This window comes from Mixophyes fleayi, chromosome 8 (genome assembly GCF_038048845.1).
Source record: "Mixophyes fleayi isolate aMixFle1 chromosome 8, aMixFle1.hap1, whole genome shotgun sequence".
Lineage (NCBI taxonomy): Eukaryota > Metazoa > Chordata > Amphibia > Anura > Limnodynastidae > Mixophyes > Mixophyes fleayi.
Genome location: NC_134409.1, coordinates 139,635,029 through 139,657,633, shown reverse-complemented (window position 1 = coordinate 139,657,633; position 22,605 = coordinate 139,635,029). Strand labels below are relative to the sequence as shown.

At 44.3% G+C, this 22,605-nt stretch overlaps 1 protein-coding gene across 2 annotated transcripts in view; it reads left to right on the top strand.

The window, feature by feature from the left end:
- Positions 1–22,605, top strand: part of CACNA2D2 (calcium voltage-gated channel auxiliary subunit alpha2delta 2) — a 138,543-nt gene that overhangs the window by 54,464 nt on the left and 61,474 nt on the right. For both annotated transcript variants that reach the window (XM_075183841.1, XM_075183840.1), the window contains exon 3: positions 3,014–3,130. In XM_075183841.1, coding sequence (XP_075039942.1) covers positions 3,014–3,130 — 117 coding nt within the window. The remainder of the gene's footprint in view (positions 1–3,013; positions 3,131–22,605) is intronic.

The following is a 22,605-nucleotide window of genomic DNA, read 5'->3' as shown; positions in this document are numbered from 1 at the left end:
GTGTGAAAACGCTCCAATGTGAGGTGTGTAAACGCTCCAATGTGAGGTGTGTAAACGCTCCAATGTGAGGTGTGTAAACGCTCCAATGTGAGGTGTGTAAACGCTCCAATGAGAGGTGTGTAAACGCTCCAATGTGAGGTGTGAAAACGCTCCAATGTGAGGTGTGAAAACGCTCCAATGAGAGGTGTGTAAACGCTCCAATGTGAGGTGTGTAAACGCTCCAATGAGAGGTGTGTAAACGCTCCAATGAGAGGTGTGTAAACGCTCCAATGTGAGGTGTGTAAACGCTCCAATGTGAGGTGTGTAAACGCTCCAATGTGAGGTGTGTAAACGCTCCAATGTGAGGTGTGTAAACGCTCCAATGAGAGGTGTGTAAACGCTCCAATGAGAGGTGTGTAAACGCTCCAATGTGAGGTGTGTAAACGCTCCAATGTGAGGTGTGTAAACGCTCCAATGTGAGGTGTGTAAACGCTCCAATGTGAGGTGTGCCCGGGCGTGTATAAGCTGGAGGTGCGCTAGCATTCAGGACATCTATGTGACCTGATATAATGTTTTTTTCATAACATAACTTTAAATTCTTATTTTTCGAATGTAGCATCATTGTCTCCGAAAAATGACAACATATATTCAGGAATAAAAATTGTAAATACAGCCGGTTTGCGTGATTGTATTAGGTGATTCCAGGAAGATCTGGTTGTTACAATGTTCTGCAGATCTCCTGAGATGTTCTGCAGGAGGAATGATGACGTTCATAGGTCTGTTATATAGATAATTGCGTTCAGATCCTGGGAAAAAATACAAACAACATATTTGAGCTCATGGAAGCAATTAGAGGATTTTGGGAAGAGAGATCCTGTACGGGGTAATAAGTACAAAGCACTGGGAATAATGAGTGAGAAGAATACTGTAAGACTGTGTCTTGCGGCCCCTGACCCGTACATTCAGCGTTTCCCTGTTTGACTGCCGGACTCCTCTACTATTCTGGGATATTGCTGTTACAATCCCACAGACTCAGCATCCAGAACTCTGATTTAATATCTCTATTTGTAGCAGCTCTCGGCTGTCAGGTGCAGACTCAGCAAACGACTGTTTCAGGGAGAACACAATCTCCTTTACATAATCTTATGATGGTTGGTGATCAGCGCTGGGTAGAGCTGAGGGGTCCGGGGGGAGAACCAGTTAAACAGCTGAGTTCAGCGAGAGGGAGAGTAACGGGGGGTGATGGGGGATGTGATACAGTCCCGGGGAGGGGGGCTGCCCTCTTCTTCACATTTGAAGAAATAATAGGGAGTAATAGAGTAAGATGTGAAATAATAGTGAGGAATTGAATTTATTGGGGGAACCAGGGAAGTGTGAGGAGATATTGGGTCACCAGACAGATGTTGTGAGGAGCAGGACAGTGTCCCGATAACATCTAATACTTATGTGGGGCTGATGGACTAGTGATTACAGGGCAGAACAGGCAGCTGCCTGGGCGTAGGGAGACTTGGGGGCTCAGAATATTTGTCCTATCAGATTATGCCTGGCTATCACAATAATCCACCATAAAATGAGGATTATACAGTATTATAATGTTGTTATTGTGTGTCTCCTAAAACCAACGGGAGCAGGGTTAGTGAGGGCATAAGAAAATCATGTTCACTCACTAGGGGTGTTAGTGATAATATAAAACCATTGTGATGTTTGGGATGAGGTAGTATAATTCTCCCCGTGTTTGCGTGGGTTTCCTCCAGGTGCTCCGGTTTCCTCCCACAATCCAAAAACATACTAGTAGGTTAATTGGCTTGTATCAAATTGACCCTAGTCTGTGTGTCTGTCTGTGTGTGTGTGTTAGGGAATTTAGACTGTAAGCTCCAATGGGGCAGGGACTGATGTGAATGAGTTCTCTGTACAGCGCTGCGGAATTAGTGGCGCTATATGAATAAATGATGATGATAATTTGACCTTTTTTATGAGAAGTACACCATGGAGGATACTCAACAGGGCAAGAAAAAAATGTGGAAGACAAAATGAAAAAAAAAAGACACCACTAACTATTATGTATATAGAATCTGTGTTATATATAACAACTAGCGCACAGGTGTTGTAACCCATAGCAACTGGAAAAACACAAATCTAATTGATTGCTGTTGGATACAGATCTCCTGAGTACTGTAATCTCATGCACTACACTGCGAAGGGAGATTCTTGTTTTGTCCATTTTACTGTGTCCTCCGTCTATAAGTTGTAGCCCAGTAGCCCTCGTGTTTACCAAGCACAGGCCAGTAATGTCTGAGACACCTGAGAGTTTTATGAAACACATGAAGAAGACTGTTATTTAAGTTTGATGGTGGGCAAAAGGTGGCATGTGGCCCCCGAGCCTTTGCTTGTGGCCCTAGCTCCTTCCCGATTTATTAGCAGATTTGTTTGTTGTACATTACCTGCTGGTGCGTTATTACAGATGGGTGTCTCTTTCTTTGATTAAATGTGTTGTTTATATATATATATATATATATATATATATATATATTGGTCACAGTGATAATGTGTTGTATATGTATATATATATATATATATATATATATATATATATATATATATATATATATATTGGTCACAGTGATAATGTGTTGTTTATATATATATATATATATTGGTCACAGTGGTAATGTGTTGTTTATATATATATATATATATATATATATATATATATATATTGGTCACAGTAATAATGTGGTGTTTATATATATATATATATTGGTCACAGTAATAATGTGGTGTTTATATATATATATTGGTCACAGTGATAATGTGTTGTTTATATATATTTATATATATATATATATATATATATATATATTGGTCACAGTAATAATGTGGTGTTTATATATATATATATATTGGTCACAGTAATAATGTGGTGTTTATATATATATATATATTGGTCACAGTGATAATGTGTTGTGCACTATTCAACAACAGTATAATATTCACGTAACATTTCCTGACAAACGTCTGTGCTGTTCCCCTGCAGCTCTACAGAGACAAGCGCAACCTATTTGAGGTGAAGGAGAATGTTCCTCGCAAGCTGGTGGAGAAGGTGGCGGCCGACATCGAAACTCTCCTCGCCAAAAAAGTGCGAGCCCTGAAGGTAACTGTCTGGAAGAGCCCGCTGATGGCTGTCGAGACGATAGCACAGTTTGGCTGCTGTGTGCACGGAACAGAGTTTTATGCTTTCTTATAAACATCAGTACAGATATATTGTGCCTCATGGTTCCAGCTGAATGGATAGGCTGCGATCACAGTGATGTCACTGGTTACTAGTGACTAGATAGGTTGCACTCTCAGTGATGTCACTGGTCCCTAGTGACTGGATAGGCTGTACTCTCAGTGATGTCACTGGTTACTAGTGACTGGATAGGTTGCACTCTCAGTGATGTCACTGGTTATTAGTGACTGAATAGGCTGCACTCTCAGTGATGTCACTAGTTACTAGTGACTGGATAGGCTGCACTCTCAGTGATGTCACTGGTTCCTAGTGACTGGATAGGCTGCACTCTCAGTGATGTCACTAGTTACTGGATAGACTGCACTCTCAGTGATGTCACTGGTTACTAGTTACTGGATAGGCTGCACTCTCAGTGATGTCACTGGTTACTAGTGACTGGATAGGCTGCACTCTCAGTGATGTCACTGGTTACTAGTTACTGGATAGGCTGCACTCTCAGTGATGTCACTGGTTACTAGTGACTGGATAGGCTGCACTCTCAGTGATGTCACTGGTTACTAGTTACTGGATAGGCTGCACTCTCAGTGATGTCACTGGCTCCTAGTGACTGGATAGGCTGCACTCTCAGTGATGTCACTGGTTCCTAGTGAATGGATAGGCTACACTCTCAGTGATGTCACTGGTTACTAGTTACTGGATAGGCTGCACTCTCAGTGATGTCACTGGTTACTAGTGACTGGATAGGCTGCACTCTCAGTGATGTCACTGGTTACTAGTTACTGGATAGGCTGCACTCTCAGTGATGTCACTGGTTCCTAGTGACTGGATAGGCTGCACTCTCAGTGATGTCACTGGTTCCTAGTGACTGGATAGGCTGCACTTTCAGTGATGTCACTGGCTCCTAGTGACTGGATAGGCTGCACTCTCAGTTATGTCACTGGTTCCTAGTGACTGGATAGGCTGCACTCTCAGTGATGTCACTGGTTCCTAGTGACTGGATAGGCTGCACTCTCAGTGATGTCACTGGTTACTAGTTACTGGATAGGCTGCACTCTCAGTGATGTCACTGGTTCCTAGTGACTGGATAGGCTGCACTCTCAGTGATGTCACTGGCTCCTGGTGACTGGATAGGCTGCACTCTCAGTGATGTCACTGGTTCCTAGTGACTGGATAGGCTGCACTCTCAGTGATGTCATTGGTTCCTAGTGACTGGATAGGCTGCACTCTCAGTGATGTCACTGGTTCCTAGTGACTGGATAGGCTGCACTCTCAGTGATGTCACTGGCTCCTAGTGACTGGATAGGCTGCACTCTCAGTGATGTCACTGGTTACTAGTTACTGGATAGGCTGCACTCTCAGTGATGTCACTGGTTCCTAGTGACTGGATAGGCTGCACTCTCAGTGATGTCATTGGTTCCTAGTGACTGGATAGGCTGCACTCTCAGTGATGTCACTGGTTCCTAGTGACTGGATAGGCTGCACTCTCAGTGATGTCACTGGCTCCTAGTGACTGGATAGGCTGCACTCTCAGTGATGTCACTGGTTACTAGTTACTGGATAGGCTGCACTCTCAGTGATGTCACTGGTTCCTAGTGACTGGATAGGCTGCACTCTCAGTGATGTCACTGGTTACTAGTTACTGGATAGGCTGCACTCTCAGTGATGTCACTGGTTACTAGTTACTGGATAGGCTGCACTCTCAGTGATGTCACTGGTTCCTAGTGACTGGATAGGCTGCACTCTCAGTGATGTCATGGGTTACTAGTTACTGGATAGGCTGCACTCTCAGTGATGTCACTGGCTCCTGGTGCATTGATAGGCTGGGCTGTCAGCGACATCACTGGTTCCTGGGGAATTGTGTGTGGGGTACGCCATATAAATTAGGCCTAACTACCCCTATCTCTGGGATATGTTTTGTTTAGTAATTATTGTTTGTAAAACTTCAGTTCTACATTGTTCATAATGATTTGGCCATAGGGTGGAAAAGCGATATTTGCTACTTAGTGCTCATTTTTAAAAGGTATCCGCAATAAATGTATTTGTCAGAAAGCAATGTAAATATTTAGTAGGAGTTGCATGAGGGGTTGTGGGCATGTCACATTAGGGGCATCCAATCACTGATTGATCTGACCACTGAGCTATGAAAGATTTGATCACTAAGCCAGGGAGAGATGTGATCACCGAACCATAGAGAGATCTGATCACTGAGCCAAGGAAAGATCTGAACACTGTGCCAGAATGAAATGTGATCTTTCAACTAGGTAGAGATCTGATCACTGAGCCAGGGAGAAGTCTGATTACTGAGCCAAGAAGAGGTCTGATCACTGAGCCAGGGCAAGATATCACTGAGCCAGGGAGTCTGATCACTGAGCTGCAAATAATTTTGTTTCCAAGTGATGGAAAATCGGAAATTAGATCATGGAATTCTGTTTGTCATTCCTGGAAACAATTCTTTGGTGTTTTGGGACATTAGCAACTATTCAATTATAAAACTTATCAAGCATGAGGTACTAATCGGTGATAAGCTGGGAAACATGTAGCTTCTGAGAGAGAACTATCTCTAGTCTCTATCTTTTCAGTATGAACAAAATTGTATTCAAATAGAATATCATTGTTTATTTATCCCTAGAAGCATTTAAAGGAGAATTAATCGCTCTTCTCCATCTAGAACAATGGCGTCCCTACAACTATATAGATAAGATATTTACAGGGACATTATCATTATATCACATGGTTCTGTGATCATACATAGGGTGACATACTGTAATATTTCCCCTGGAGTCAGTGTGTGCAGATTTCGTTGTGTGTCTATAAAATCCGTTCACACCCGTCTGTCTCTTTCTCTGTTCACTTGTCTGCAGAGTTTGTCTATAGGAGTCATTATCATCATCTATTTATATAGCGCCACTAATTCCGCACCGCTGTACAGAGAACTCACTCACCTTAGTCCCTGACCCATTGGAGTTTTCAGTCTAAATTCCCTAACATACACACACACACACACATTCATATTGTCAGCAGCCAATTAAACTACTAGTACTAGTTTTTGGAGTGTGGGAGGAAACCACAACACCCAGAGGAAACCAGATGCACACATGGGGAACACGTAAGTGTTCAGGGGTAATTTAGTGATGTGTGAATGCAGGGCCGTAACTAGGGCTGTGTGAGAGGGGCGACCGCCAAGAGCGTAACACTAAAGTTTATGAATATTTTAGGCTAATTTGGTTAAAATTGAGGGCTGGGGGAGGGGGAGGGGGCATTTTCCTTCTCGTCCCAGGCGCTAAGATGTTAAGTTGTGGCTGTGTGAGAATGTATTTGGTTACTGGGTCGGTGTGACTTGTCTGGGCCTCATTAGTCACAGTGCCCATTCCTCTCTGACAAGCTTCTGATCTCAATCAGTTTAGGATGACAGTTTTAATTAGATTAAAAATACAGCAGTAAAACAGATTAGCCAACTAATGCATTAATACCCAGGGAAACCCTGAGGGGGGAGGGGGGACTTCCTGTGCAACGTGGCCTCCGGTCAGTCTGTGTGTATGTGCACGGTGTGTGTATGTGTGTCAGTGCACTGTGTGTGCGTTACTCTATGTGTACATGTGTATATTAATTATCAATGGGTAATGTTAGACATTTGGTCTCTGTGTATCTGTATTAACCATCAGATAGGTCTAGAGGCAGTGAAATATATTTTACAAAATAACTGCTAATATGTTAAGAAACCAATTACATTTCTCCTGGACAGAATACTATATGGGCAGCACGGTGGCTCAGTGGTTAGCACTTCTGCCTCACAGCACTGGGGTCATGAGTTCAATACCTGACCTTGGCCTTACCTGTGTGGAGTTTGTGTCGGTTTCCTCCGGGTGCTCTGGTTTCCTCCCACACTCCAAAAACATACTAGTAGGTGAATTGGCTGCTATTAAATTAACCTTAGTCTGTGCGGCATATTCAATTGTTGGCGGAAACGGCAAAAATCTTGCGCTATTACGGTAGTTTTCTCGCTGGATTTCAGCTCGCAGCTCCCTAGTGCAGCAGGTCTGACACGTGTTGTGTGGGCTACAGCACACGTATGCACGTTGCACCAACAGAGTGCTTGTGTCTACATATATTGTGTAGTTTTGGTTACTGAACACAGCGGGGGCATTTACTAACGCTTAGTACAGGTCACTGGTAGAGGAGGTGCTGTAACCCTTCTGTAACCAATCAGATTCTCCTAAACTTGATGATCTGGTTGGTTGCTACGGGTTACAACACCGTTTTTACTCAGTTACCTGTTTTGATAGATGTGTCCTCACAATCACACAGCTGTCTCTTTTATCGCCAGTCCCTGCTGCCTGTTAGGTGCCCCCCGGTGACTGATTGCCGCTGACATTTGGTGTGGTTGAACGTCTTACTGCCCCCTCCCGCCGCCATAGACACAGTGGGCTTCGTGCTGTCATTTTACCCCCCTGAAGCTACGAGGAGGAGAGTTCTCTCCAGCACAAATCCGTTACAGACTCCAAAGGCAGAGAGTTCAGCAAATCCCTCTCAGGTTTAATCTCTGCGCATGTTAATTAATAATAACAATGCAGCCCCTTCCCTCCCGCCTCACTAATTACTAGTTAGTAGCTTTGTTTTAATTATAATTTTAATTCTTCAAATCCAGACTTGTTTTATTTATTTGCATTGTTTGTGTTGGAAGCTGCATGTGTAGTAAGGAGAGAAGGAGCCGGCGGACGGCAGATACTGGGAAGGACAAAGAGGGGGGGGGGGGCAACGGTCACCCGCAACCCCCCCCCCCCCCCGCGCAATCTGCCTATTTACATTTACACTTTCTTCTTCACTCCATACTGCTTCTTGTATCCTTCCTTTAACTCTTTCCTATCTATTGTCCCTTAAATCACAATTTTTGTTCCTTTTTTTTTTTCTCTAAACCTCACCATTTGTTTCCTTTTGTATCTCTCTTACCTTCTCCTCCTATCTTATTAGCACATTTAAATGCACCTGCTGCCTACACCGTGGAAGCATCCATATTGTTGGCAGGTCCACTGTTTAACAATCAGTTCACTCGAGACCAGTGATGTCACTGACAATGCAGCCTATCAGTTCTCTAGGGACCAGTGATGTCACTGACAGTGCAGCCTATCAGTTCACTAGGGACCAGTGATGTCACTAACAATGCAGCCTATCAGTTCTCTAGGGACCAGTGATGTCACTAACAATGCAGCCTATCAGTTCACTAGGGACCAGTGATGTCACTGGCAATGCAGCCTATCAGTTCACTAGGGACCAGTGATGTCACTGACAATGCAGCCTATCAGTTCACTAGGGACCAGTGATGTCACTGACAATGCAGCCTATCAGTTCACTAGGGCCTAGTGATGTCACTGACAATGCAGCCTATCAGTTCACTAGGGACCAGTGATGTCACTGACAATGCAGCCTATCAGTTCAGTAGGGACCAGTGATGTCACTGACAATGCAGCCTATCAGTTCAGTAGGGACCAGTGATGTCACTGACAATGCAGCCTATCAGTTCACTAGGGCCTAGTGATGTCACTGACAATGCAGTCTTATCAGTTCACTAGGGACCAGTGATGTCAGAGTCTGGCTGGACTGATGTTCATGTGGATGAAGCCTATGAGTGAGTAACATGACTGTCAATAATTCTGATAAATTGAAAGGTTGAATTTACACAATGGCTGCCTCCAGCGTGTATGTTCAGCAGTTACTATTTAACCATCCATCGTTTACACTTGTTCCCCTATATTTTTGTGGGTGTTCACCTTCGTTTCCCTTTATCTCTCCCCCTACTTCACACTCCTGCTTCTTACACCTGTTCTCTTCTCTCCTTCTCTTTTATTCTCCCTATCCATCCCTCGCTCTCTCTGTCCCCCTCTCTCCATCCTTCACTCTCTCTGTCTCCCTCTCTCCATCCCTCGCTCTCTCTGTCTCCCTCTCTCCATCCTCGCTCTCTCTGTCTCCCTCTCTCCATCCCTCGCTCTCTCTGTCCCCCTCTCTCCATCCCTCGCTCTCTCTGTCTCCCTCTCTTCATCCCTGCTCTCTCTGTCTCCCTCTCTCCATCCCTCGCTCTCTCTGTCTCCTTCTCTCCATCCCTCGCTCTCTCTGTCCCCCTCTCTCCATCCCTCGCTCTCTCTGTCCCCCTCTCTCCATCCCTCGCTCTCTCTGTCCCCCTCTCTCCATCCCTCGCTCTCTCTGTCCCCCTCTCTCCATCCCTCGCTCTCTCTGTCCCCCTCTCTCCATCCCTCGCTCTCTCTGTCTCCCTCTCTCCATCCCTCGCTCTCTCTGTCTCCCTCTCTCCATCCCTCGCTCTCTCTGTCTCCCTCTCTCCATCCCTCGCTCTCTCTGTCTCCCTCTCTCCATCCCTCGCTCTCTCTGTCTCCCTCTCTCCATCCCTCGCTCTCTCTGTCTCCCTCTCTCCATCCCTCGCTCTCTGTCTCCCTCTCTCCATCCCTCGCTCTCTCTGTCTCTCTCTCTCCATCCCTCACTCTCTCTCTCTCCATCTCTCTCTGTCTCCCTCTCTCCATCCCTCGCTCTCTCTGTCCCCCTGTCTCCATCCCTCGCTCTCTCTGTCCCCCTTTCTCCATCCCTCGCTCTCTCCATCCCTCGCTCTCTCCATCCCTCGCTCTCTCCATCCCTCGCTCTCTCCATCCCCGCTCTCTCCATCCCCGCTCTCTCTCTCTTCATCCCCGCTCTCTCTCTTCATCCCCGCTCTCTCTCCCTCTCTCCATCCCCGCTCTCTCTCCCTCTCTCCATCCCTGCTCTCTCTGTCCCTCATTCTCCGTCTCCTGTCATGCATGTCTTGATTTCTGATTTTCAGTTCAGCCGTTAATCCAGTTTAAGCTTCAGCAGTTTGTCCTGGAGAGACAGCAGCAGATCAGTAACCTGAACACGGGCTCATCCCGCACCTCCGCTCCCCGTGTCCTTATGTGTGGTTCAGATCAGAGTCACCAGAATGGCGGCCATGCTGGGAGAGGTGAGGTGCCCTGGCAGAGCGCCCGGTGTCTGTGAGCCTTCCTCCGCCACAGCAGCGTGCGACAGAGCTGTCACGTTCTGACACTAGTGACCACCTCTCACTACAAGTTAATGACTGTACTGGTGCAATTAGTCAGTCTCTCTGGTGACAATCTGGCAATTTCACACCTTGTCTCCCACCGAGCCCGTCCCCCTCTCCTTCTGCTGGTTATCTGCTCGCCCCTGGCGCTTCTAGCTCACATATTCAGAAATCACCCACCCTACTGCCTGACACCCCCCTCTCCTCTCCAGCCTCTCCCCCGTCCCTCTCTCCTGTTCTCCGTGTGATGATGAGGATGTGTCGCTCTTCCTGACTGTGTAAATGTGTTTTTGGGAACATTAGGTCATAATAGATCTATCATGTCTTCCTCATGGAGAGGGAAGGATGGAGTCCTTAGTACTCGGCTGCATAGTGAAGGCTCATTATTGTGTGCCATGTCCCTCTCCCATATGTACACCTGGCCGCTATATTAGGTGCCCCCCCCCCACATATATTTATGCCTCACACTTCTTATGTAATGAATATCAGGAGGTTCTCAATTCATTTCTATGGTTTTCTTTCATACAGGAAGCCTGGTGTGCGTAGATAAATTGCTTCCTCATTAAATCAATGGCTCCTAAAAGCTTTATGTAGCTGTTTGTTCACCTTATTAATTATCCCTTCAGCTAAAATCACCAGAAATTTTTGTTTTTCATGTCAGTTGTATTTTTTTTTTTTATTAACCACCAAAATGTTCCTGGAGATGTAGAATGAGGGGTTAATGTTGTCTCAGATTGACTTCTGCTGCCCGCAGTGCAGGCTGCGCGTGGTTGGTCTTAGCTGTAACGAGGGGTAGTCGGTATGAAGCTGATAACACTTCCCTGCTGGCTGCCAAGTCATCTCATTGCCAAATGCTCGTCTCTCTGGGAGTCCAGGCGCTGCTAGTGCCAGACGCGGGAGGAGGGCACCTTTCCCAGGGTTTACCCACAATACCGTCTGGTGCAGCGGTGAGTGAGATTGTGTATATGTCAACACCATCTGCTGTAGCATCTTGAGGAAGCGAACGCACGGAGGAGGGGGGAACATTGAAACTTTCAGACAGCCTGCTGTATCGCCCCTGTGCTGGGACCAGAGTGCATCCAGCAATGTGATACTTACCTGTGGTATACAGTGCACAGCCAATCAGCAATCAGGGCAATGAGAGGGGCAGAGTCAGGTGGCGTATAGAAAGTCTACTCAGAGGGCACATGGGGAGCGATGTACCCTGAGAGGGCACAGAGAGAAAGGTACCCTGAGAGGGTACAGAGAGAAAGGTACCCTGAGAGGGCACAGAGAGAAAGGTACCCTGAGAGGGTACAGGGTGAGAGAGGTACCCTGAGAGGGCACAGAGAGAAAGGTACTCTGGGAGGGCACAGAGAGAGAGGTACCCTAAGTGGGCACATGGGAAGGAGAGAGATACTCTGGGAGGGCACAGGCTTAAATTTGCACCTCTTGCAGTGTGTAAACATTGTGTCTCTCTTCCCTGTAGTTGCTGCCTTATGTCACGTTTTCAGCTTTGATTTTTATCAGTCTGTCTATTCTGTAACATCACTCTGCTCTCATCTCATTCTCCCACCTTCTCCCCTCCTCTCTCTCTGTCCATCTCTCTCTCTCTGCTGTACCTGCCTCCTTACCCCTGAGCCTCCATCATATATCCCACAACCTCTCCCATTCTACCTTCCCTGTCTCTCTCTCACTCTTCGTATCTTTCTGTCTCTCTCTGTCTCTCTCTCTGACTCTTTGTCTCTTTCTGTCTCTCTCTCTCTCTCTCTCTCTCTCTCTCTGCTGTACCTGCCTCCTTACCCCTGAGCCTCCATCATATATCCCACAACCTCTCCCATTCTACCTTCCCTGTCTCTCTCTCACTCTTCGTATCTTTCTGTCTCTCTCTGTCTCTCTCTCTCAGTCTCTCTCTCTCACTCTTTGTCTCTTTCTGTCTCTCTCTCTCTCTCTCTCTGCTGTACCTGCCTCCTTACCCCTGAGCCTCGTTGATGTACACCGTCACCTCTTCCCCTTAATGGAACTGTCTATATGGTTGAAGCGTTGATGCTGAGTGTGAGACGGAGGAGAGTGTTGCACAAATCACTGTGTTTTTTGTGTTACAACAACCGTGTGGGGAAGGGGGATATTCCACAGACACATTAAATGCACAGATCACAAATAACCCATTCCTTACCAGCTCAATCACACACAGAGCAGTCTGTGTGTTCACAGAATGGACCAGTGAATGGCCAGTGTGACCTGTGTATAAGCAGATAACTGTATTACTTATTAGTGGCCCATACATATAGATCTTATTTACTGAAATGTGCACTAGCTGGACTTACCACTACACCAGTCTCAAATGCACACTGTGACATAGTGACTTCTTCTAAGATTATGTTCCAGTTATTATATACCAGAGGTAAGAATCCCGAGGCTCTGCAACTAGTGACATCACTGAGAGTGCAGCCTATCCAGTCACTAGGAACCAGTGACATCACTGAGAATGCAGCCTATCCAGTCACTAGGAACCAGTGACATCACTGAGAGTGCAGCCTATCCAGTCACTAGGAACCAGTGACATCATTGAGAGTGCAGCCTATCCAGTCACTAGGAACCAGTGACATCACTGAGAGTGTAGCCTATCCAGTCACTAGGAACCAGTGACATCACTGAGAGTGCAGCCTGTCCAGTCACTAGGAACCAGTGACATCACTGAGAGTGCAGCCTAACCAGTCACTAGGAACCAGTACCATCAATGAGAGTGCAGCCTATCCTGTCACTAGGAACCAGTGACGTCACTGAGAGTGTAGCCTATCCAGTCACTAGGAACCAGTGACATCATTGAGAGTGCAGCCTATCCAGTCACTAGGAACTAGTGACATCACTGAGAGTGCAGCCTAACCAGTCACTAGGAACCAGTACCATTAATGAGAGTGCAGCCTATCCAGTCACTAGGAACCAGTGACATCATTGAGAGTGCAGCCTATCCAGTCACTAGGAACCAGTGACATCATTGAGAGTGCAGCCTATCCAGTCACTAGGAACCAGTACCATCATTGAGAGTGCAGCCTATCCAGTCACTAGGAACCAGTGACATCACTGAGAGTGCAGCCTATCCAGTCACTAGGAACCAGCGACATCACTGAGAGTGCAGCCTATCTATTCTCTTGATATTAGGACAGCCCACATAATGTCTGTCTCCAGTGTGTGCAGGTGACGGATATACATATCTTGCTGTGTACTATTAATCTACACATTGACGTTTTTTGCTGTAGTCCTTGGCCTGTACTGTGAGTGGTATAAATCTATTGTGTATATACTACCATTGGTTTCATATGAATTGGAATGTAATAGCATTTTTTCCCAGGTTGAAAAAGTCAACACATCTTATTTGAGCCCCGCATCTGCAAGTTTATAACACAACCAAGGATTAGATTGCTAGCCTTGCGGTCTAGAGACCTTTCTGTTTGTAGTCTCAGTAGAGAAATACTCTGCCTTTCATTGACATACTGTAGATGAAGTGATGGACAACCATTATTACTGCAGCTGTCGCTCCCATACTCCTCAGCGATGCGCGTGGGGCAGATCATGTTACCACTGCCTCGTATAGATCGCTTGTTGCTATTTCTGAGAAGTTAAAGCCGTGCTGTAAACTTGCCGGATGGTCTCTGCTCCTTATAACAAGGAGAGCTGGACAGAGAGACCCTAAAACATGTCTGGCAGCCCCTGACTAGGGACTCGTTCCCTCTGCTGCGATGTGATGACAACTGCCATCGATATGTCACTGTTCTCTGCGCTGTAATGACAGTTACATGAAACCTTCGCAGCACAAGTTGTATGCATGTCTTAACAATAAGACTTCAGTCACGTCGGAAAGGAGCCAATTTGTCACTTTGTCACTTAATGAGGCGTGGGAGTCATTAGGGAGTAATAAAAACACACAAGTGCCAATCTTCTTACTATTCTTACTAAATGCACGTTGACCGGATGTGATTGTTAGCTCTCTAGGCAAGACGTCGTCTGGCTTTTTAAAGTGATCAACTGCTATATAGCGAGGATGACTGCGTCCCAGTGAGTGAGGCGCTGTTCAAATAAGTGACAGTTTCTTCTGATATATAAGACATTCATACAATGAAAGAATTTTGATCAGACCCCTCTAGTGGTAAATAATCTGTATTGGCATCTCGCTGGATTAGTGATAGCTTGATGCTGGAATAATGCCTCAAACCTCATTGTCCTGGCGACTCTATTACATATAATTACTGTACGAGTCATCCACGATATTGTGTCTGTATGAAGATGAGATATTGGACTGTGGAGAGAGCGACGATCCAAACTACCTCCGTCACTGCTGAGTTATAAGGATTTAGGGGGGAATCGCTGGGACTGTTGTAGAGTCAGATTGTTCAGTGGTAAATACACACATCCGGTGACAAACTCCTTGTACTGTGAGGAGCGCTCCTAATATGAAGGCAGGTCATTGTGTTGGCACTACCATGACGTAGTAATACTAAGCACACAACTTGTCGCTGATGGCACAATGAAGTTGGCACAATGACCGTGAGGTATTGCAGTGTTTGGGGTGTGATGGTCTTAGCGTGTGGGAACAGCAGGCGCTGAGTGTTACAGGTGGCAGTGATATCAGTGCCAGGTGTTACTCATTGAACGTCTCAGTTGGCACTGATGGCAGATGACCTATTTGGAGGAGAAGGTGACGATTCTATTTATAGTGTGACAGTAGTTGGATTGGATGACACATTTGTCAGTGATGGATGAATGATTGCAGTTGGCAGTGTCAGATGGCAGTGATAAGGTGTGACCCAGCCTGTAGTCTACACATGGCATATATTTAACTGTTATAAGGTATGACCCGGCTGTCATTGGGAGGCAAACAGCAGAGATGGCATTTGACATGGATGTAATAGATCCGGTGTGGATCATGACTTGCACTGACTGGGAGTGATATCGTTGTGGCACACAGGTGACCGTGTATAGAGAGCAGGTGGATGGCAGTGTCAGGGTGGCACACAGGTGGCAATAACAGAGTGGCACCAGATGGCTTTGACAGGGTGGCACCCTGGTGACAGTGACAATTTGGCACATGGGTGGCAGTTACAGGGTGGCACACATGACAATATCATGGTAGCACACAGATGACGATGAAAGGGTGGCATGTGGGTGGCAGTGTCAGATATGCCACACTGGTGGCAGTGACAATGTGTCACATGGGTTGCAGTGTCAAGGTGGCACAAGACTGGAATTGACAGGGTAACGCATGAGTAGTAACAAGGTAGCACACGTGTGAAAGTGGCACATGGGTGGCAGCCATAAAACCCTGTATATGTCTGATAGTTGGTGGGTTAATGATGACAGAAGTGGCACCAGTGCTGCCTTTCTGATCTCTTTTCTTTTTGTTCCTGGCTGGATTGAAATGGTCCGACCCCTTCACACAATAGGCGAGGGCCTGGAGTGAGATATTGATCGGCCGGGGGGTTATTTGTGTCACTTATGCTGCTCTTTTGGAAATGGAAGATAATTACAAGATCAGAGGAACATTACTGAATGGAAGCACATTACACTGTGTGAGGGTGAAGGACACTGTGCTGACATTGTGCACACAACGGAATGTTACATTGTATCACTGCGCATTCGTCCTATTACTGCTGGTTCCTAAGAGCTGGGCTCCAGCACGTAGCAATATAATCATGTTACCAGGCTCCCTCTCATGTCTGTCTATCTATCTCAGATCTGTCTTGTATCTATCTATCTATATTTATCTATTGATCTATTTATCTCATATCTATCTATCTAACCATCTATCTCTCTATCTATTTATCTTCTATCTATCACATATATATTTATCTATCTATATTTTTGTCTTCTCATTTCTGCCTATCTCTCTCATCTATCTATCTATCTATCCATCTATATATCTCATATCTATCTATGTAGCTATCTACCCATCTATCTATTTATCTATCTCTCTATGGCTGGGCAGCGTAGAAATAACTTATTGTAGAAATTTATTTCAATTACAGTAATTTATGTAATTTTGCAAGTGTACTGATTTTTTTTATACTGTTTTATATTTTTGTATTAGAAATGTACTGATTTCTATTGTATTATGCCAGGTTAGAGGAAATCTGTTTTGCTGAAGGCAGGAAATGCTAAATAAGTCTTTTCATCTCAGAAGTGACAAACACATTCTTTAGCCTGAATGCCCAGCAGGAGTTTGTTACCTATTATCCTGTTAGAAGATAGACAAACTACATAAATAATACAACCAGCAATTAATTTAGGAAATTGATGTCAATTGTATTAAAGTTTAAAATTGCATTAAATCCAAATCTAGAGAAATATAACATCCAGATGTTAAATGATCTGACATAATATCTCAGACGTTTTGGTGCCAGCTAGGATCAGAAAGCTGGGTTACCCCTTGCCAACATGTGTCAGAATCTGTATACAAAGAGCTCTGTTTTTTCATGTAATGTATCATTCCTTCTGTAACTTCTAGAAAGATCACTAGTACCACAAACTAGTGTAACTGTCCTTATAAGGGCTTCTTGAGCTAATAAAACATCTCTGCTTCAAGATCCTGCTTTGCCGCCTACTTACCTAATGTAATTCCTGTGACCTACAGATTAAACCAATTTAATCCATTATCCGTCTATTCTGAGGTTGGGACCCAGCATCCAGTACCACCGCTCTGCCCGTTACCCAGTTGCTCTGACCACTGCGGTTAGAGGGGCGCAATTTGGTATAAAGAGAGGGGTCGGTGCCAAGGCAAGCTTAGCCAGTGCCCAGCTGCCCAGACAGAGTGGCATAGGAGGTCCATGCAGTCACACTGTCGCATCTATTATATCATATTCTATCTATTTATCTCATATTGTGAAACATAATATATTCGTTAATAAGAAGGCCAGGATGTAGTGTTCCCGCTAGGACTCTTCTGCAGATGTGTCGCTTGTGTCTCTCTGTATTATTTGACCCTTTTAGTTACTGGAACTGTCCTCTCCAGATAACCGCTCATTACTCGCTGTACCCTCTCCATATTATAAATCTCATTGAGTTAAGCTAAGAATGTCTGGAGTGCAGGTTCAGACGGTTTTAGGTGCAATGTGCTATTAGAGTTAATTAGAGATAACTGTTACATTTGGTAGTTTGGCGGCTGGTCAGTGTCCTTTATTCCTGTATCTTCTCCCTTCCTCCATCCGAATAAGGACAGTAATACTAGCCAATGTGTTCCATTCTAATGTCTGGTTGTAAGGCCTGGGAGGGGCCCTTCCAGGGCACTCTGGGTAATTGCATGCAAATTGCTGTACAGCGGCAGTAGCCGGCCTAGCTAACGGGCTGCACAGCCTGATTGCCTCGCTGACAATTTGCATAACATTATGAGAGATTTTCTCTCTAACATTGAAGTGTTTTTTTTAGAGGTCACCCTTGGCTAATTACATACCCTGCATCATAACGAAGACATGATTGTGTACCCAGTGTACAAGTGTGCATGCTGTGTGGCCCCCAGGGTCTCTTGTGTACAAGTGTGCATACTGTGTGGCCCCCAGGATCTCTTGTGTACAAGTGTGCAGGCTGTGTGGCCCCCCGGGTCTCTTGTGTACAAGTGTGCAGGATGTGTGGCCCCCAGGGTCTCTTGTGTACAAGTGTGCAGGCTGTGTGGCCCCCAGGGTCTCTTGTGTACCCATGTATATACCTGTGTGTGTGTTTCTGTATGTTCTCAGACCTCTGCAGCCTGAAATGTGCAACCGAATACCAATTGATTTGTAGTTTTCTGTTCATGGTGGTCTGAGTGTGCAATGCAAGGGTTTGGTGTATGTATAATCAGTGCAGGGTATTTACACTCACACAGGGTATGTGCAAACAGTACAGGGTATTTACACTCACACAGGGTATGTATAATCAGTGAAGGGTATTTACACTCACACAGGGTATGTACAATCAGTCCAGGGTATTTACACTGACACAGGGTATGTACAATAATTACAGGGTATTTACACTCACACAGGGTATGTACAATCAGTACAGGGTATTTACACTCACACAGGGTATGTACAAACAGTACAGGGTATTTACACTCACACAGGGTATGTACAAACAGTACAGGGTATTTACACTGACACAGGGTATGTACAATAAGTACAGGGTATTTACACTGACACAGGGTATGTACAAACAGTACAGGGTATTTACACTGACACAGGGTATGTACAATAAGTACAGGGTATTTACACTGACACAGGGTATGTACAAACAGTACAGGGTATTTACACTGACACAGGGTATGTACAATAAGTACAGGGTATTTACACTGACACAGGGTATGTACAAACAGTACAGGGTATTTACACTCACACAAGGTATGTACGAACAGTACAGGGTATTTACACTGACACAGGGTATGTACAAACAGTACAGGGTATTTACACTTACACAGGGTATGTACAATAAGTACAGGGTATTTACACTCACACAAGGTATGTACAAACAGTACAGGGTATTTACACTCACACAGGGTATGTACAAACAGTACAGGGTATTTTCACTGACACAGGGTATGTACAAACAGTACAGGGTATTTACACTGACACAGGGTATGTACAAACAGTACAGGGTATTTACACTCACACAAGGTATGTACGAACAGTACAGGGTATTTACACTGACACAGGGTATGTACAAACAGTGCAGGGTATTTACACTGACACAGGGTATGTACAATAATTACAGGGTATTTACACTCACACAGGGTATGTGCAAACAGTACAGGGAATTTACACTCACAGGGTATGTACAAACAGTACAGGGTATTTACACTCACACAGGGTATTTCCACTCACACAAGGTATGTACAAACAGTACAGGGTATTTACACTGACACAGGGTATGTACAAACAGTACAGGGTATTTACACTGACACAGGGTATGTACAATAATTACAGGGTATTTACACTCACACAGGGTATGTGCAAACAGTACAGGGAATTTACACTCACAGGGTATGTACAAACAGTACAGGGTATTTACACTCACACAGGGTATGTACAAACAGTACAGGGTATTTACACTCACACAGGGTATTTATAGTCGCACAGGTAAAACACACAGGTCCAACAAACAAACTATAGGACAAGTAAAGGCAGAATTCAGAACATTCACACAGTATAAATGTGTTATACATAGGTATAGTAGAAACATACAGCTACATAATACAAGGTAGAAGGAGGAGAGAGGAACAAATACACAGAATATCCCCCCGCACTCTGGTGTAACCAGCACAGGAGCTGCCATTTCTACTTGTACATAAACATGCAGACGTCTCAGTTGCACACATCTATAAATGTATGTTAAACCACCCGCCCCTCCACGGCGCTTCTGCTAATAGGGTGGTCCTAACTCTAAACAGTGAGAGTCCCTATATTTGGGCCTTACATATATATGTTTTTAAATTGAGAGCTAACTTACCAAGAGTAACCCCAGAAGCTTCTAAATAGCAATCCATGGCAGCTCCTGTGCTGGGGATGTTCTCTGTGTTTGTCCCTTTCAGGATGACCCCCTCCTTTCAAACACCTGCTATGAGCCTATAAACTGATTGAGCAACTTCCACGTCTGTATTGTTAGGAGGAGAGAGGACTCTGCTCGTGTGAGCTTACAATCTAATTACTGATAATAAACAAATGATGCTAATATGCAAATACACACCTCCAAATAATATCTCTATAAGCAGTGATATATGATATTATTGTTTATAATCACTTCAGTGTATAATAAAAAAAAATAGTACTTAATAAGGCGTAATACACCCCCTAGTGTAATTGATTACGGATATTTGAATTCTAATCTTGGTTTCCTGGTAATAAGGCCCTCGGCCTACGGATTCTAAATATAGAAACCGTTTGTGACCTCTAATGTCCTTGTAATTTATAGTAGGGGGCACATTATACAGTATTTATTGTGTGTATGACTTACCTAGTAGAGTTTGAGATAACCGATGTTGTTGATGTACTTATAATGCAGGATTCTGCTCTGTGCTCACTAAATGTTCCACCATCTATATGTCACCTGGATAGTCAGTTTTCTTTTACAAAAGTAGAATGTAAATGTGTATAACCAGGGTACTCGGTGGTTTAAACTTTCATTGAAAGATTTCCACTATTTTTATTGATATGCATTAAAAAGAAAAGGCAAAAATATATATTTTTTTATTGATTTTAATTACTCAATAATTAGCGAAATATTAAAATTAATAATGGTCAATTGACAAAATAGTATGAAGGTAACTGTTAAAATAGCAGAATTAAACATAGGAACCACACTACTGCCTCAATGTGTTGTAATAAATTATTTTTGCCCGAAATCTTTTAATAAAAGTTTAAACCTTTGAGTGTTCCAATTATACTCTACTTCTACTTTAAAAAGAAAACCCCAAAAAACATGATAATGTCCGGGTGCACCAAACCTTAACGTCGCCCTATGATTGGAATAACAAGGGGTTAATGATTTATCTGGTGATTGAACCTGGGTAGTCCATGACGACCTCTACAGTGTGTGTGTTTTCTATTCCTCCGTGCGTCATGTGGCTTGTGTGTAGTGACAGGAAAGGACACGTGTGTGTCTCTCCTCTGCTGTGGCTACAGGTCTCTATATCACCCCCACCCCCCCATATTACACCCCCCCTCCCAGATGATCCCACCTTTCAGATCTGTTTGCGGAGCCAGTTTCCATGTTTGTGTTTCTGCTTCCTGAGTTTTTCCTTGTGCTCTGGCAAAGATGGGAGTTTAATCAAAGCTAATCAGAAAATTATGAGATGTCTGATTGCTGATTAGACTCCTAATGTTAATCTAGTCAAGGAGACTCTCGTGCGGGATATTTTAGGAGCCTGGCTCCCTGCGGGATCCTGCACAGGACACAGGACGCGAGGCGCTGAGTCCCAGGAGGTGGAGCTCGCCGTGGGACTACGCAGAAGTCCTCTCTGCTGTCACAAGGACAATACGTTTTCTTTGGGGGGACAGTAGAAGGGGATGAGCCTGTAACACAGACAGACGTAGGCGACACGGAATAAAGATGGCGGAAACATTGTTTTATTATTCCAGTTTTCCATACTGGTCCTTATAGAAAATACTTTCTGTAGGCTATTGCTGCTTATATTGTTGTTGTTATCAGTATTACTTAGTCTATTGTTAGATGGCTCCAATATATCATAATCAGGTCTGAAGAAGAGCTTCTCGCTTGGGTGCCGTTTGGTAAAGGGGTGTTGCTGGCAGTTTAATTCCCCTACTATCCAAAGCCTTCGCCTGGAGGCTGCTGGACTAAGACTGGGTACACACTTTACAAAACTTCTCCCGATGCGATATCCTTAAAGATTTTACCAATGATAAAAACAGTCCCGATCACACTATACACACTTTACCATCAGATCTGTGCTCTTCATCTGTCATAACCATCGGCTTAAAAGATCCTGGGCCTGATTCATTAAGGAACTTAAATTAAGAAGTTTCTTATTTCAGTCTCCTGGACAAAACCATGTTACAATGCAAGGGGTGCAAATTAGTATTCTGTTTTGCACATAAGGTAAATACTGACTGCACACAAATATCAACTTTAAATGTCAGTGTACAAATAAGCTATCAAGTATTTGTGTGCTACATGAAAAAAGAGTCAGTATTTAACTTGTGTGCAAAACAGAATACTAATTTTCACCCCTTGCATTGTAACATGGTTTTGCCCAGGAGACTGAAATAAAAAAACTTCTTAATTTAAGTTCCTTAATGAATCAGGCCCCCTGACTCTGTAAACTCCATAGAGATCTATGGACACTGCAGACCGTGTGGCTGTACATGCTACACGATTGGAGCGACATCGTTCCATCATTGAACAAGATTTTTAATCCGGTTTAAAAAGCATATGGAACAATACGATGTGTTTCCGAATGATAATAATTCATTCTAGGATCGTACACACTAAACGATATTGGGCCGAACGATTGGCCCAATATTCTGCTGACGACCCTGTAGTGTGTACCCAGCCTAAGAGCGTATCCGCTCAAATAATACCTGTACATTATATATGTCTATTACATAAACATTGGGACCATCCGTGTTACATGGCTTTTGTACATGTTTTGTGTGATTGAAGATCTTAATTCCATTGGACAGAACCTTCCTGTAGATACTACATTCTGAATGTCCCACCTGAGTACCTGTAAAATTACATTCATTTTGCAGGGAGGAAATTGCTGGTAATGACCCCCTAAATAGTCTTCTTCACCCCTTTTATCTCTTCTATGTAACTACCCCCCTTCCATCCCATCTGCCCATCCATGCAGATGCAAATATCCTAATCCTCTAATTCATGCACTTGCCCC